The sequence below is a fragment of the Typopeltis vanoorti genome, chromosome 1 (genome assembly GCF_054136105.1).
Source record: "Typopeltis vanoorti isolate ZY-2024b chromosome 1, IOZ_Tvanoo_1.0, whole genome shotgun sequence".
In the NCBI taxonomy this organism is placed as follows: Eukaryota; Metazoa; Arthropoda; class Arachnida; order Uropygi; family Thelyphonidae; genus Typopeltis; species Typopeltis vanoorti.
Window position 1 is genome coordinate 160,776,417 of NC_143549.1, and position 15,191 is coordinate 160,791,607.

At 33.4% G+C, this 15,191-nt stretch overlaps 1 protein-coding gene across 1 annotated transcript in view; it reads right to left on the reverse strand.

Moving 5' to 3' along the window:
- Positions 1 to 15,191, reverse strand: part of LOC150110585 (FIGNL1-interacting regulator of recombination and mitosis-like) — a 390,780-nt gene that overhangs the window by 228,431 nt on the left and 147,158 nt on the right. Inside the window, exon 10 of the mRNA XM_090399827.1 lies at positions 10,467 to 10,541. Coding sequence (XP_090255953.1) covers positions 10,467 to 10,541 — 75 coding nt within the window. The remainder of the gene's footprint in view (positions 1 to 10,466; positions 10,542 to 15,191) is intronic.

Below are 15,191 nucleotides of genomic sequence, written 5' to 3' on the forward strand. Positions count from 1 at the left end.
ATAGTTTATAACTATGACTTAAGAGTGTTATGGATCTATAATTTTCACATATTCTTTTGTCTCCTTTTTTGTGAATTGGTATAATAATTCCTGTTTTCCAGTCAGTTGGGATTATTCCAGTATAAAGAATTTGATTAAATAAATTCATTAAGAAATTAATAACTTCCTTGTCACCATATTTCCATAGATATTTCATCTTTACCTGTAGCTTTTGAAAGTTTCATTTGATTTATTGCATTTATAATTTCTGCTGGAGTAATGGGTGGTGCCTTTTCATACATCATCTTTTCTGTTATACTTTCCTCCTCCTGTTCTTTTTGAAATAATGTTTGATAGTGGTCCTTCCAAATTATTTTAATATTTTGTATTGACCCAGTTTCTAGATTGTTTTTATCTTTCATTGTTAATGGTTTATCTTTATAGATCTTAGTTAATTCTTTGATAATTTTGTATACCGTTTTAACATTTCTTTTATTAGCTTCTTCCACAGTTTTGCTTTTTTCTCCAACCAGTTATTTTTGGCAGATGTGCACATTTTATCAATTTTGTTTTTAAGATTCTTATAATGTTGTTTATTTTCTTCTGTATTTTTTATATTTAATATATGCTTTGCTGTTCTTTTCTCTTTTAAAGTATTTAGAATTTCAGGGGTTATCCATTCATGATTTGGTAATGATGTTGTACCAAGTATGTTTCTTGCAGTACTTGTAACAATTTTTTTACCTTGATTCCATGTATTTTCTATATTGTCATAGGAAAATTTTCTAAACTCATTTCCTATTAGTGTCTGATAATATGGTTCTTCAAATTTTTTAATTTGGTTCACCTTGCTTAACTGGAAAGTTTTCTCATACCTAAATTGTAACATGTGGTCTATACTGTTCCAGGTTTTGTAGTCTAAACTGTTTGACATATCGTCAAAATGGTTCCGGCAATTAAGGTCAATAATGTTCAGTTCATACCTGATGTGTTGTATCCTTTCTCGAATTAGCGCCAAAGAAGCTTTGTTGTAGATACTTTTGGCTCGTTTAGATTGAATATATCCTTTAATTATTAAGAAGTTCAGGATGATTGAAAAATCTCTGCATCTCTTAACAAATGTAATGTGGTTCAATAACTTAGCCTTCCTGCATTTCTCTTTTTCGAGGCACCGTACTTTGTGTTTCATCTGTCTATTTAAATTATACATATTTGGTGGTAAAATACTTAAAAAATCGAGACTTTTTATGGTTATGAAACCATAGGTTCTTTAATTAATACATATATTAGTATAATCCCGCCTACTAGTTTCGCTAGCGACTGTCTAGCTTTGTCAAGGCTCGTACGGTACATACAAAAAAATATGAGAGAATACAGAAATGTTGCTAACTGTTAGGCAGTAAAGTTTGAACATATGCGTGACAATGCGTGCATGTGCTGAGAAGCTTCAGTCAGTATCATGGATACGTGTTGTATGCACACATGTAACATGATTTTTCGCGTATTGTAGTTCTGTTAAACTGAGTGAGTTGATTAAGTTTTTCCATATATCTTTCAGTATGACACCCTGATTTCTGTTGAGGCTGTTACCCGTTCTTAATATCACTGCCGCTTCCGTAAAAATTCTGGTTACAGAATTTCACGGCCTTACCAAACAAGAATCCGACATCCTAAAGAAAGGTTTCAACTTCTCCATCACTCCTAATTTCATTCCAAAAATGGACTTCATTTGTGGAATTGAAAAGGGCCTCTGTCCTCTCCCAGAGGCTACAGCTAATGATATTAGATTCCAGACCACAATTATCCTTGCAACAGCAAAACAACCCAAACAGAACACCACTCCATATGATAGGAAGGCCATTCATAACTTACGAAACAACAAAGAGATAATCATTACTAAAGCTGACAAGAGGAACTCCACAGTCATTGTTAACTCAAAAGACTATTTCACTGAGATAAACAATCTCCTGTTGGACAGCTCCACGTATAAAATACTAAAGAAAAATCCTATCATGACAAATCACCACGAAACAAACCTGCTGATCAGAAATATAACTGGTTGGCCTGAGGAATTAAAAAGAAAACTCAAATCCGCACATCCCATAACTCCTCGCCTTTATGGTGCACCCAAAGTGAATAAGGAGGGTGTTCCACTGTGTCCGATTGCGGATGGCAGATCCTTCCCTACATACCTATTGACTAAACACCTTGCAAACTTACTAAAAGGAAAAATTAGACAAACAGAGTCCTATATTAAGAACTTTTAACAGTTTGTAGAGAAACTGAAGTATGTTAAGACATTACAAATGGACATAATGGCCAGCCTGGATGTAGTTTTCTTATTAACAAATTTTCCAGTGGAGGAGGTCATTAACATTATTAAAGATCTCTTCCCTACAGACATTACACAGTTGTTCAATCACTGCCTGAAATCAAATTTCTTCAAAGTAAACAACATGGTTTACCAACAATTGGAAGGCCTAGCAATGGGTAGCCCACTGTCACCACCTTGTGCAGACCTATTCACGGAAAAGTTGGAAAATGAAATTTTTACCAAAATTACACCTAAACCATCGATATGGTGGAGATACGTTGATGATATTTTCATCGTTTGGAATGAAAACATGGAAAATCTACAGGTGTTTTTTAGAGAGAATAAACTCACTGCACAACAAAATTAAATTCACCCTGGAAGTGGAAAAAAACAGACAACTCCCCTTCCTAGACATACTGATGAAAAGGCAGGAAAATAATTATAAACTCTAAATATACAGAAAAATTACAGATACTGGATGTTATTTACATTATTCTTCTAACCATCATAGATCACAAAAACATAGCATCATTCGCACGTTACAGAACAGAGCCAAAAGGTTTATTTCAGACGAAGAAGAGCTACAGACAGAACTTTCTCAAATTGCTATAACACTATCACAGAATGGTTTTCCTACAAACATCATCAACAAATACCTTTATAAAGACAACCTCCAACAACAAGGAACAGTCGCCCAATACGCTTCAACAATAGTCATCCCTTATGTTGATTCAGTCTCTTCAAGATTAGCGAGAATGTTAAAATCTCACAACATCAAGACTGGTATTTAAGCCAACTACTACCATCAGACAAGTATTAAGATCTCCTAAAGCCAGAGTACCATTTTTCAAATATCCAGGTGTTTATAGAATTCCATGTACGTGCAGTCTTTCATATATTGGGCAAACTTCAAGAAGCCTGGAAATCAGACAGAAGGAGCATGTTGGGGATATCAATCACAAACAGGACAGTCTCCTCAGGCTTAGCACATCACTTTTCTACTTCCAACCATGCAATTGACTAGGAAAATAGCTCTATGCCATATTTAGATGATGATTACAGTTACAGAATTTTCATGGCAGCAGCAGTGGTATTAAGAACGTGTAACAAACTCAACAGAAATCAGGGTGCAATACTGAAAGATATATGGAAAAACTTAATCAACTCACTCAGTTTAACGGAACTACAATATGCGAAAAATCATGTTACGCGTGTGCATACAACACGTATCCATGATACTGACTGAAGCTTCTCAACACATGCATGCATTGACACGCATATGTTCAAACTTTACTGCCTAACAGTTAGCAATGGTTCTGTATTCTCTCATATTTTTTGGTATATACCGTTCGAGCCTTGACAAAGCTAGAAAGTTGCTAGCGAAACTAGTAGGCGGGATTATACTAATATATGTATTAATTAAAGAACCTATGGTCTCATACCACGAAAAGTCTAGTTTTTTAAGAAAATAGATAATTGGGATAAACCTGCAATCTTTTTACCATAATGGCAGAATGAGTGAATGTTAATATTTGTGTAATTAAATAAAGGCAATTTAGTAGTATAACCATTTTTTTATGTTGACATGTATTTTTTTTTTTATTATTATTATCTGAGACCTCCAGGGAGTCAAGGACTCATCGAGGGAGGTTGTAAATTACCCAACCCAGCTATCATACCTTCCCTTAAATTCATTTACACTAGACGCACTCACTACACGTAAGTGCAAATTATTCCACTCACTCACTGCTCTCTGGGGAGAAAAACCTAGCTCTTAACCCTTTCTTGACTGAGAACAACCTTAACTTCCATGGATGCCCCCCATGTTCTCTCTCCCCCCGCCTTCCATATAATGAAAAATTTCATCATTTGAAATGCTATAACACCCATTCAAAAGTTTATAGACCTCTATCATATCACCCCTCTTTTTCCTGTTAACGAGAGTCTGTAATCCACATGCTCGCAATCTGTCCTCATAATCTAAATCCCATGATCAGGATATATTCTTTTAACTCTTCTTTGCACCCTTTCCACAGCCTCTTTATCCCCTTGGAACTCGGGAGACCAAAACTGTGCACAGTAATCCAAGTGTGGTCTTATCAAAGCCTTATAAAGAGGCAAAATTACTTCCTTATCCTCATGTCAAGATTCGCTTCAACATAGCAATTATCCTCTGAGTTGTATTTGCAACTTTTGCTATGTGACCTTTGACCTTTAAATTCTTCTCCACCAATACACCAAGGGATCTTGGTGTATTGGTGGAGAAGAATTTAAAGGCCTCTTCAGTTTCTTGTAGCATAACTCCGCTAATATAATATGCCGCTGGAATCTAATCACGCCAAAGTGCATAACTTTACACTTACTAAAATTAAACTGACAGCCATTTTCGTTCACCCAGATATCCAGTCTATTCAAATCATTTTGTAATTACTGAATATCAGTAGCATCCCTGATGGCCATGCCTATCTTTGCTTCATCAGCAAACAATTGCAAATCTGATGATAGACCTTGATTGATGTCATTAATGTATAGATTGAACAATAATGACCCAAGGACCCTGAGGTACACCACTGGTTACCTTAGATCTGGCAGATTCACATCCACTGTATACCACTTTTTGATATGTCTGTCAGCCATCCCCTGATCCAAGACAATAGATTATGTTCCAATCCCATATTCTCCAGTTTACACAACAACCTATCGAGTGGAATCCTATCAAATGCCTTAGAAAAATCCAACATTATCATAGTGTATCCATTCCCTTTATCCAACTCAGCCATAACATTGTTATAAAATATGAGCAAATTGCTAAAACATGACCTGTTCTTCCTTTAGTAAACCCATGCTGTTCCCTGCAGAGTATAGAATGCTTATCTACCCATTTCTGTATGCAAGTTCTTACCAACTTCTCTAAAATCATCACTACCACACCAGATACTAATAGATCAGTAGTTAGACACATCAGTTTTTGCACCACCCTTGTGCAATGGAACTATCATACATTCCTTCCTTACTAATATACTGTTCATGTTCTTTGTCATTAATAATGATAATTTGAATGAGTGTCATTTCTCTTTCTATCATAATTTCAATCTGTACTGTCTTTGTGGTTATGAATAAGTTTGGTTCTGAAGTTTTAAAAATATTAATATGTATATAAAATATGTAGAAATTAAATATGCTTTAAAAGCAATTTGTAGACACGAAGTCCCAAAATGTGCAATATTATTTGTTTAAGCACTGAAATAATACTAAGCATATAGTATTAAAAGATTTGACTGATACTTTTTTGGCAGCAAAAATTCTCCAGATGTAAATTTTGAAAATGAAGTCACTGACCAACCTTAGATGGTGATTTTGTTGAAAGCGAGGACATGACTTCTCGAACCCTCATAACAAGCATCACTTGAATTCCTTCTTCCTCCTTTTGTAAACAACTGGAACTTGTCTCTACAAGGCCACTCCTGGTTTATGCCTGATAACCAGAACTGCGAAGAAAATGTATTTTCAACAAATAATATTTTCTTTATTAAGAGACCTGTTATTTTCTTTAGTTAAGTTCACGAGAAGAGGTATGACTTTCTTCATTAATTTCAGCCTGAGAGTCAAACAGCTAGTACTGAACATAAACTGATTCTCAGCTTTCCCACTAAGCCAGTAGGAATTTAAATAATCCATCAAACTTAAGTTTTAAAGGTCACTTTTAAGGAATGAATGTTCTCTTCCAAGTCACATGTATTCAAGTATCACATCATTTGACAACTGATTTATTTTTAGAATGGCTAATTATAAAAGAAACTGAGAAATCCTCTGCAGAAAGGGCTTTCGTTTTAGTCATTTTGCAATTTATTTTTTAATTCATTACAAAATTTAATAATATTCTAGTTTCCTCATGTTTTTCTAGTTTACTTTTATACTGTTAATTATCATGATGATAATTTTGTTAAAAGCTTTGTACTAATTCACTATACAATAATTTAAAGTGGAAATGCTTACATCGTCACTCATGATTTTTTTAATTTCTTATTTATGCTTATTCAAAGAATCCTTATCAAAATCTGATAATTAGATTGTGTTCTTGGAGTCTGATGCCTACATGTCTCCCAATCTGTCCAAAATAAGGATGCTGTATCTATCTAGCAATATAGCAAAACCAGGATAAGAAAACAGATCATTAACAAAGCATAAAAATATTTATGAAATAATTTACTAAATTAAAGAGTCAAAAGGCTTCAGTTCAGTGATGCAAAATTATATAAGTAAAGTTGCTTGGGCAACTTTTGTTTTTTAAAGTTATAGATGCTTGGGCAGCGTTTATGTTTTCAAAGTAGTCCATGCTAAGGCAACTCGTGAATGCCGGATAGTGTAATCCCTTAAGCTCACTGGTCAACTTATTTTTATGAAACTTTCATCATTTCTACATTCAGCTCTAAAATAATGCTGGATCTAATATCCACTTTACTTATATAATTTATGAAGTAATATTTACTCAAATATGCTTCAGTTTTTTATATGTTCTTTAAATACAGAACTTTTAAGACAGTGTGATTACAGATGCTAAGGCTTAAACAAAGCCTCTTAAAAGAATTCTCTAAAGAACAAATAAGAGTTACATCATTAGATGAATGCTTAGTAACAGAGCAACCTCTCAAGTACAGTGAATTTGTAGGCACCAAAACTCAAATATCAAATACTCAAATATGCTTCAGTTTTTTATATGTTCTTTAAATACAGAACTTTTAAGACAGTGTGATTACAGATGCTAAGGCTTAAACAAAGCCTCTTAGAAGAATTCTCTAAAGAACAAATAAGAGTTACATCATTAGATGAATGCTTAGTAACAGAGCAACCTCTCAAGTACAGTGAATTTGTAGGCACCAGAACAATAGTTCATTACAGTGAATTTAGAGGGGAAAAAAAAAAGCATTCCCCAATCCCTAGATTAATTCTCAGGAATAAATACTGACAAAGTCATTGACATTCAGTGAAATAACTATGAATTTGTGACTTATCCCATATCAATCTTTCAAGTGGACCTCTTGGGATCATTGCTTTCTCCGTCTTCCCTGTCTCTAACACTGCTTCCTAAAAGCACAATAGTAAAAATAACAGCTGCAATGTATTATTTTAAATTATGGTATTACTATATTGTCCTCCTTCAAATGTTAGTTTATCCTTTTAACTTTCTAAAGACGTAAAAGAATCTTTAGCAAAATCAGATTTTGATAAAGATTCTTTTAATAAGCATAAAATACTGTATAAGAAATATCAAAAACCATGATGAATGATGCGCATTTCCTATTTAAATTATTTGATACTGATTCAATAAAGAGTTGATGACAAAATTTTGTTTGAACTATAGCTTACCTACCATGCTTGTACATGGTAGGTAAGCTATGGCTAATACAAGCATCATGTAATGCTTTAGTGTATATTGCAGCACATTTTATTTGGTTTGCAATGTATGTGTATACCTTGTTAATACCACCAGTGTACAGATTAAATGAAGAATGATTTGATGACCTCTGGCTAATACAAGCATCATGTAATGCTTTAGTGTATATTGCAGCACATTTTATTTGGTTTGCAATGTATGTGTATACCTTGTAATACCACCAGTGTACAGATTAAACGAAGAATGATTTGATGACCTCTTGATGACAACTTGTAAAAGGTCTCCTTTTGAGTTGTCATCAGTTTCAAAAGCATTTAAAATGAAAGAATTAATGTACTAAAATAACAGATATGGAAAATGTCTTATTTTGGTGAAATATATTCAGTAACAAATAACAAGTTCTCTCTAATCTTACATGAGATGAAGAAAAGAAAAACTTTATAGTTACAATACATCAGCTATATAATGCAATGGGATATTTAAGTATCAGATGTTCAACATAAACTAATACTGTAAGGCTACAATTAATATAACTTCTATCTGCTAATGAAACTTGTTACAAAAAAAAACAAAGTTTGAGGAAGTGGGAAAGAGGTTGGAATCCATATATTTTCCAATTTTTCACTTTAGAAATAAGATTAAAATATATAATGCATATCTTAACCCGTTAACATACAAAGACATCTGTGACACATATTTTGTTTATTGCACCAAAAATGATTTTGACATATCACAGACATTACGAAGCTTGCGTCAATTCAAACGAATCTGGAGTGTTAAGCAGTGAATATATATACATATAAACTCTATTCACTAGTTAGTTTGTGTTGCAATTTATTATTGTCCCTAATATGTCTGCAAATATTTATAATATGTTAGCCAAAAGTGATATTGAAAGCGGAGAGGACAGTTTGGATAAAAACAGCGAGACAAATTTATATCATCAAAGTGTTGGCATTTTTGACTTATCAAGTGACAATAGCGACAGTAGCAGTGGAAGTTCGGTTCGAGGCAATGTTCATAAACATTTGAGACCGACATCGTCTAGTAGCGATGATTCCGATGTAACAGAAAATGAATGGAATTGGCAAGAAAAGGAAAATGTTCCTATTATAAAACCATTTACGGAAATTCCAGGCATCAATGCAATTGCTTTGCTAAGATTTGGTGCGAATCCAACACCTCTTTCTGTTTTGAAACAAATACTTTGTGGTGATTTCTTTGACATGATAGTTACAGAAACTAATAGATATGCAGCTCAAGCAATAAACGAGGAAATTACTAAAAAGATTGAAGCATAATGGTATCCAATAACAAGTGACGAACTGCAGGCATATTTTGCATTATGTATAATTATGTCAGAGGTAAAAAAATCTAATATCGACACGTATTGGTCAAAGAGGGCTGTGGTCAAGACACCCATATATTCAAAAATTATGACTCGTAAATGCTTCTTGGCTATATCTCATTTTCTCCATTTCGTGGATAATGAACAATAAAGAAAGATGACAAAATATTTAAAGTGCGAAATATAGTCGACTACCTGAATAATAAGTTTCAGCAATTATATACACCAGATAAAAATGTAGTAATTGATGAATCCCTTATGAAATATAGACGTCGACTAAATTATGTACAGTTCATTGCTAGCAAATGACCATGATCTGGGATAAAATTTTACAAGCTATGTGAATCAGACTCTGGATATTGTTCAAAGTTCAAAATTTATACAGGAAAGGATAAAATTTCAGGAAGCGATACACCTGCATCTCAAAATGTCGTCATGGAGTTAGCCAAACCTATTAGGAAAAGGATATATGTTACTCTTAGATAATTGATATTCGTCACCAGAATTATTTTATTTCTTGAGAAAAAATAATACAAATGTTGTCGGGACAGTGAGAAAAAAGCGCAAGAATATGCCTAAGAAATTGACGACATAAAATAAAAAAAGGCGAATCAAAAACTTTATCTTGTCGAGGAATTTTGTCATTACGTTGCCGCAATAAGGATGTTTACATGATAAGCACAAAGTTCAAAAGAAGAAATGGTAGATACAGGAAAAGTAAGGAGAAGTAAGAGGGGCGATGAAGAAAAAGTAATAAAACCTAAATGTGTTCTTGAATACAATTGCAGAATGGCTGGTATCGATAGGCAAGACCAACTACTTGCTTGTTTTCCGATTTTCGAAAATGCATCAAAGGTGACAAGAAAATATTTTTCTATTTGATGGATATCGCTATTTACAATGCTTATGTTTTATATTCCAAACTACCCAATACATCAAAACTAACAATAGTCAATTTCCGTTTAAACGTAGCAGAAGATATGTTGTCAAATATATCTTTACCTAATTATAGTACCCGTGGACGTCCATCGCAAAAGGACTGCCCAATTAGACTGCAGGCAAAAAATTGGGCATATTTCCCTGAACATATACCCCCTACTGATAAAAAGCAACATCCAGCAAAGATATGCCATGTATGTGCCAAGCACAATGTAAGAAGTGAGACTACATGGCAATGTAAAAAATGTTTGATACTATTACATTTAACTAAGTGCTTCGAAAAGTATCATACCTTGCAAAATTATTAATATTCTTTATAATAAGGTAACAATTAATGAAATAAATCACATGAATTAAATAAATAGTAGTTTTATCTGTTCCAACTTTAAAAATAATTTATATGCCAAAGGGTTAATATGAAAAGTTAGGCAATATAAGTATATCTGAAAACAGTAAATAATAATTCTTAGATGGAATGTACGACAACTCACCATTAGCATGAAGCAGATTTTCTATAACAGCCAGCCTCAAAAGACAAAGTGGCACACCATATTCAGAAGATAGATCTATTGCAGATAATAAAATATTTGTAAACTGCAAAAATAACAGTGCAATTGCTAAATATAAGTTCAATAGCAGAGAATTATGAAACCTTTCAAGTCCAAATTTGAAGTGTAAAATTTGAAAATCTATGGAGCATTCAAGTCCTGCATTCAATCTATGGAGCATTCAAGTCCAGTGAAGTTTACTTCACTTCACTTAACTTGTTAAATGAGACATGTGCAAGCAAGTTCCTTGACTCCATTAAGTCAAGGAACTAATTTTGACAGGTTTCGCTTAACAAGAAACATACCTATCAAAATGGATCTTAAACTCATTATCTTGTTATCATCTTGTTATGTATTATAATTAGACAGCCAATCCCCAGATGTTCTCTCACAATTGAAGTTCCTCATGCTCTGACACACACTGTCACAGGAAATCTTGATATGATGGTCAAGTTTTTAGTTAAATGAGTATTTAGAAATTAACAAGTTATATATGAAAACTGCCAAATCTTTAAAATTTCATCAAAATGTCACAGAAACACTGTTGACTGGCCCGCTGTGAAATTCTAATGCAGTCTAGTCAATGAATGCACCAATATACATTTATCAGGTATATCCAATCAATGACTGTGCCAATGTGAATTGTAAACTGCACCAGAAATATGTTCTCTGATCTTTTATTATGTCTTTATAACTTTTCAATATAATATAACACAAAAGAGACATTTTTTTTTTCCAAAAATCATCATCAGGTTTATATCTAGTTTAGGAAATGCATAAACTTTACTAGGATAAAATAATTAGTGTATTGACTCTGTTTGAATCAAGAAGAATACATTAGTTATTTACAAATGTACATTAACAGCCTAGTAGTAACATATTCATATTTATGAATTTAGGGACACAACATACACATGTTGAAATGATTATTTTACTTATTATTAATAAAATAACACTTGACGTTTCGACCCCTGTATTCGGGTAATCATCAGAAAGATACATGTGTATAGGAAACCAAGCTACATGCTATTGCACTCTATAAAGTTAAATTAAATCTATGCTGTTAATTGATCTTTTTCTTAGCCTGACCTCTAGTGATAAAAAATAAAAATAAAAAACTATAATAAACTCTGCTAAAGTCCTCCTGTACTAAGATTCTTCTGGATTTGTACAGTTCAGATTGTTATACTATGATTTTCTTCTGGCATTGTACAGTTCAAGTTACTATTGAATGTTAAAAAAAAAAAAACACTTCACCAAGTCTTCTTGTATTGCAATTTTTCTTTGGCTTGTTCTGGTTGCTATAAAGGTTGTGAATGGGTCCTCCACAATCTTGGAATGGTTAGACCATCATTTTTGTTCAGAATTGGATTATGTTTGAGTATTTCACATGCTTTCTTAAATTTCCTCTCGAACCAGGTTTTGGTGTGGTGTAGGGACTTGGTACCTTTCCAATCAATTCTGTGGTATGTTTGGAGTGCGTGGTCAGAAAGGCCGGTTTTTCCAAAATGGAGGTATTTAATGTATCGTTTGTGTTCATCCTTCCTAATTGGGATGGTTCGCCCTGTTTCCCCTATGTATGGTATGTTACATGTGCATTGTATTTTGTAAACTCCTGGGTGGGCTAGGTGTGGAAGAGGATATTTGAAAGAACTGAGTAAGTGTCTAATTTTGTCGGGGGTTTAAAGATGGTTTTGATGTTCTATTTGTGTAGTGTTCTGTCTAATTTTTGTAATGCCTCTAACATAAAGTATGGCAATAGCATTCTTGAAATATTTTTAGTTTTTAGTGGTATCTCTGTGGAGGATCATGTGAATAGTTCTTTATTCACAAGATCCTCCACAGACTTGAAGTGGTTTTTTTTTTTTGTTGTTGTTTTTAACATTCAATAGCAACTTGAACTGTACAAGTCCAGAAGAAAATCGTATTATAACAATCTGAACTGTACAAATCCAGAAGAATCTTAGAATAGGAGGACTTTAGCAGAGTTTATTGTAATTTTTTATTTATTTTATTTATTAATTTTTTATTCTTATTTTATTTTATTATTTTTATTATTTTTTTTTACTTTTTTATTTATATATTTTTTATTTATTTATTTATTTTATTTATTTATTTTTATCACTAGAGGTCAGGCTAAGAAAAGGATCAATTAACAGCGTAAATTAAATTTATCTTTATAGAATGCAAGAACATGTAGCTTGGTTTGTTTTTATACACGTGTATCTTTCTGATGATGACCTCAATACAGGGGGTCGAAAACTCGAGTGTTATTTTATTAATAATAAGTAAAATAATCATTTCAACATGTGTGTTTTGTGTCCCTAAATATATAAATATGAATGCTGATCACTGTGTAACCTTAAAAGAAAGTAGTAGTAACATATATTTCCTTGCATTAAGGACATTACAATTTTAATATCCCGTCTATGCAATAACATCACTGTCTTTATGACTGATGTTCCAAATGGAGATTTGTTCTTCTCCTTTAAGGTAGTCAAAGAAGAAATAACCACCTCAGTCAAGATACCAACTTTCACACAATTAATAACTAGGACTAATAATTCCTACCTCCAAAAAATTTATATTCCTTCCATAAGTGAGGCTTTTTCATATACAAAATATTTCATACAAAATTTGACAATAGATCTAACAATACATATTGGAACATTGTTTTAGCAATGTTCCAAGACCTGACAAGCTTGTTCAACCACTATACCTTATATATATATTCAACAAATAACATGAAACGACAGTTTTTTCATAAATAATCTCCAAATTGCTGACTAACATGATATAAAGAGTTGGTTTCTAGCAAATTATGTCTCTTCTGATATAATATTAGCTCTCTGGTCAAGGCTCTCTAGCTCTCTCTTATGCAATGCTTAAACTTTGACACTGAAAGACTATCTTTCAATTATATACCTACATATAAAACAAATAGGAAGAAATGGTTGTCTTGCTAATTTTTGCAAATAAGGCCTGTGTAGCCTTATGGAAAGACTGCTTGTTCTAATGCTAGGCCAAAGAAGAAGGACCATTATATGTTTAATTTCAGTCACCAATTAGATGAACTTGAATTAGGAGTGATTCCTCAATAAGGTGATTTTTTTGGTTAAGTATGTAGGTTGTTCCCCCTCCCTTCCTGGAAACTTGGATTTTTAATGAAGCAACACAAAAAAATTGGTCATAGAACACCACGATTTTATCACACAACAATGAAAGTGTTAGGATTTAGGTTCACAAGATGGTAGAGCTTGTCTGCCATACTTTCTGCAGTCATGCAAATCACTGACAGCCTGAATTCAGCAATGATGACTAAAGGTGGAGACAGGATGCCAACATATTCCTGAAAAGTTGGGACTAAAAGAATTCTGCCTACTCCCTTTGGGCAACAAAAATGTCTGGCAGCTTAGTGTAGCTGCCAGACATTTTTAATGTCTGGCAGCTACACTAAGCTTTGCAAATATTATGTCGGCAAATCTTAATATTAAAAGTTTATCCATTAAAAAAAATATAATTCCTCCTAATGCATTTACTTCATATCTCTACATTAGTTCCACCATTAGGCGTATGCAAAAGTAAGAGAATTTCAACCTGGATGAGTGGAAGATTAACATCAAATAATCATATAAACAACATAAATAAAATAAACAATAGTTCTAACATAAAATGGCTTGCAGGTATTAAAGGTTACTATATGAATATTTCCACTAGAGGACCACAACAGACCAAGCCTTTGGTAAACAGCTCTGAAAAAGATATTTGCTATTTTGTGTAGTAATTAGATACTGACTGCATTTAAGTAGAACCATGTTTACTTTTGATAGCTTAGTGTAAAGTAATGATTACGGGACTTTGTGGGTTTGCTGGTCATATTTTTTACTGAATTTTAAAGCTTGTCTTGAACAAAAAGAAATTGGTACAAACAAGATCTGCATGTCATGCAGCATGAAGATCAAATGTAATTAACGATGTGGATTTTTCCAGAATGGTTAGATGTTGTGAGTGCAACATGTATTTATTATTATTACGGGCGACTCCAGGGAGTCCTTAGACTCATCGAGGGAGGCCCTAAACATCATGTCCATACAACTATACGACATTCTCACAGTATCTATCATACCTTGCCTTGAATTCACTCACTGTCATAGCACCCACAACAGACTCTGGCAGCTAATTCCACTCATTTACCACTCTAAAAGTAAAGAACCCAGCTCTAACACCCTTGCAAACCACACTCTTGCCTAGCTTCCATAGGTTCTCCCACCATCAGTCCTGATCTCAAAAATATCCTCTGAATTAATCCTATAGAAACCCTTTAGCAATTTGAATGTCTCAATCATATTTCCCCTTTTCTGCCTATCAACTAATTTCTGCAACCCACAAATCTTTAACCTCTTCTCATAAGGTTCATTCCATAGACCTGCTATCATCTTGGTCACTCGTCTCTGGATCCTCTCCACCTCCTCCCCATCAAGAAGAAACCTAGGTGACCAAATCTGGGCACAGTAGTCGTGATGAGGTCTTATCAAGGCTCAGTACAGAGGTACAATAACTTGCTTGTCTCTGCTCATCAAAGTATTTTTCAACAACCAAGTGAGTTGATGAGCTGATTTAGCCACGTTTGCAATGTGCCCCCCAACTTCATCTCCCTATCCACCAACA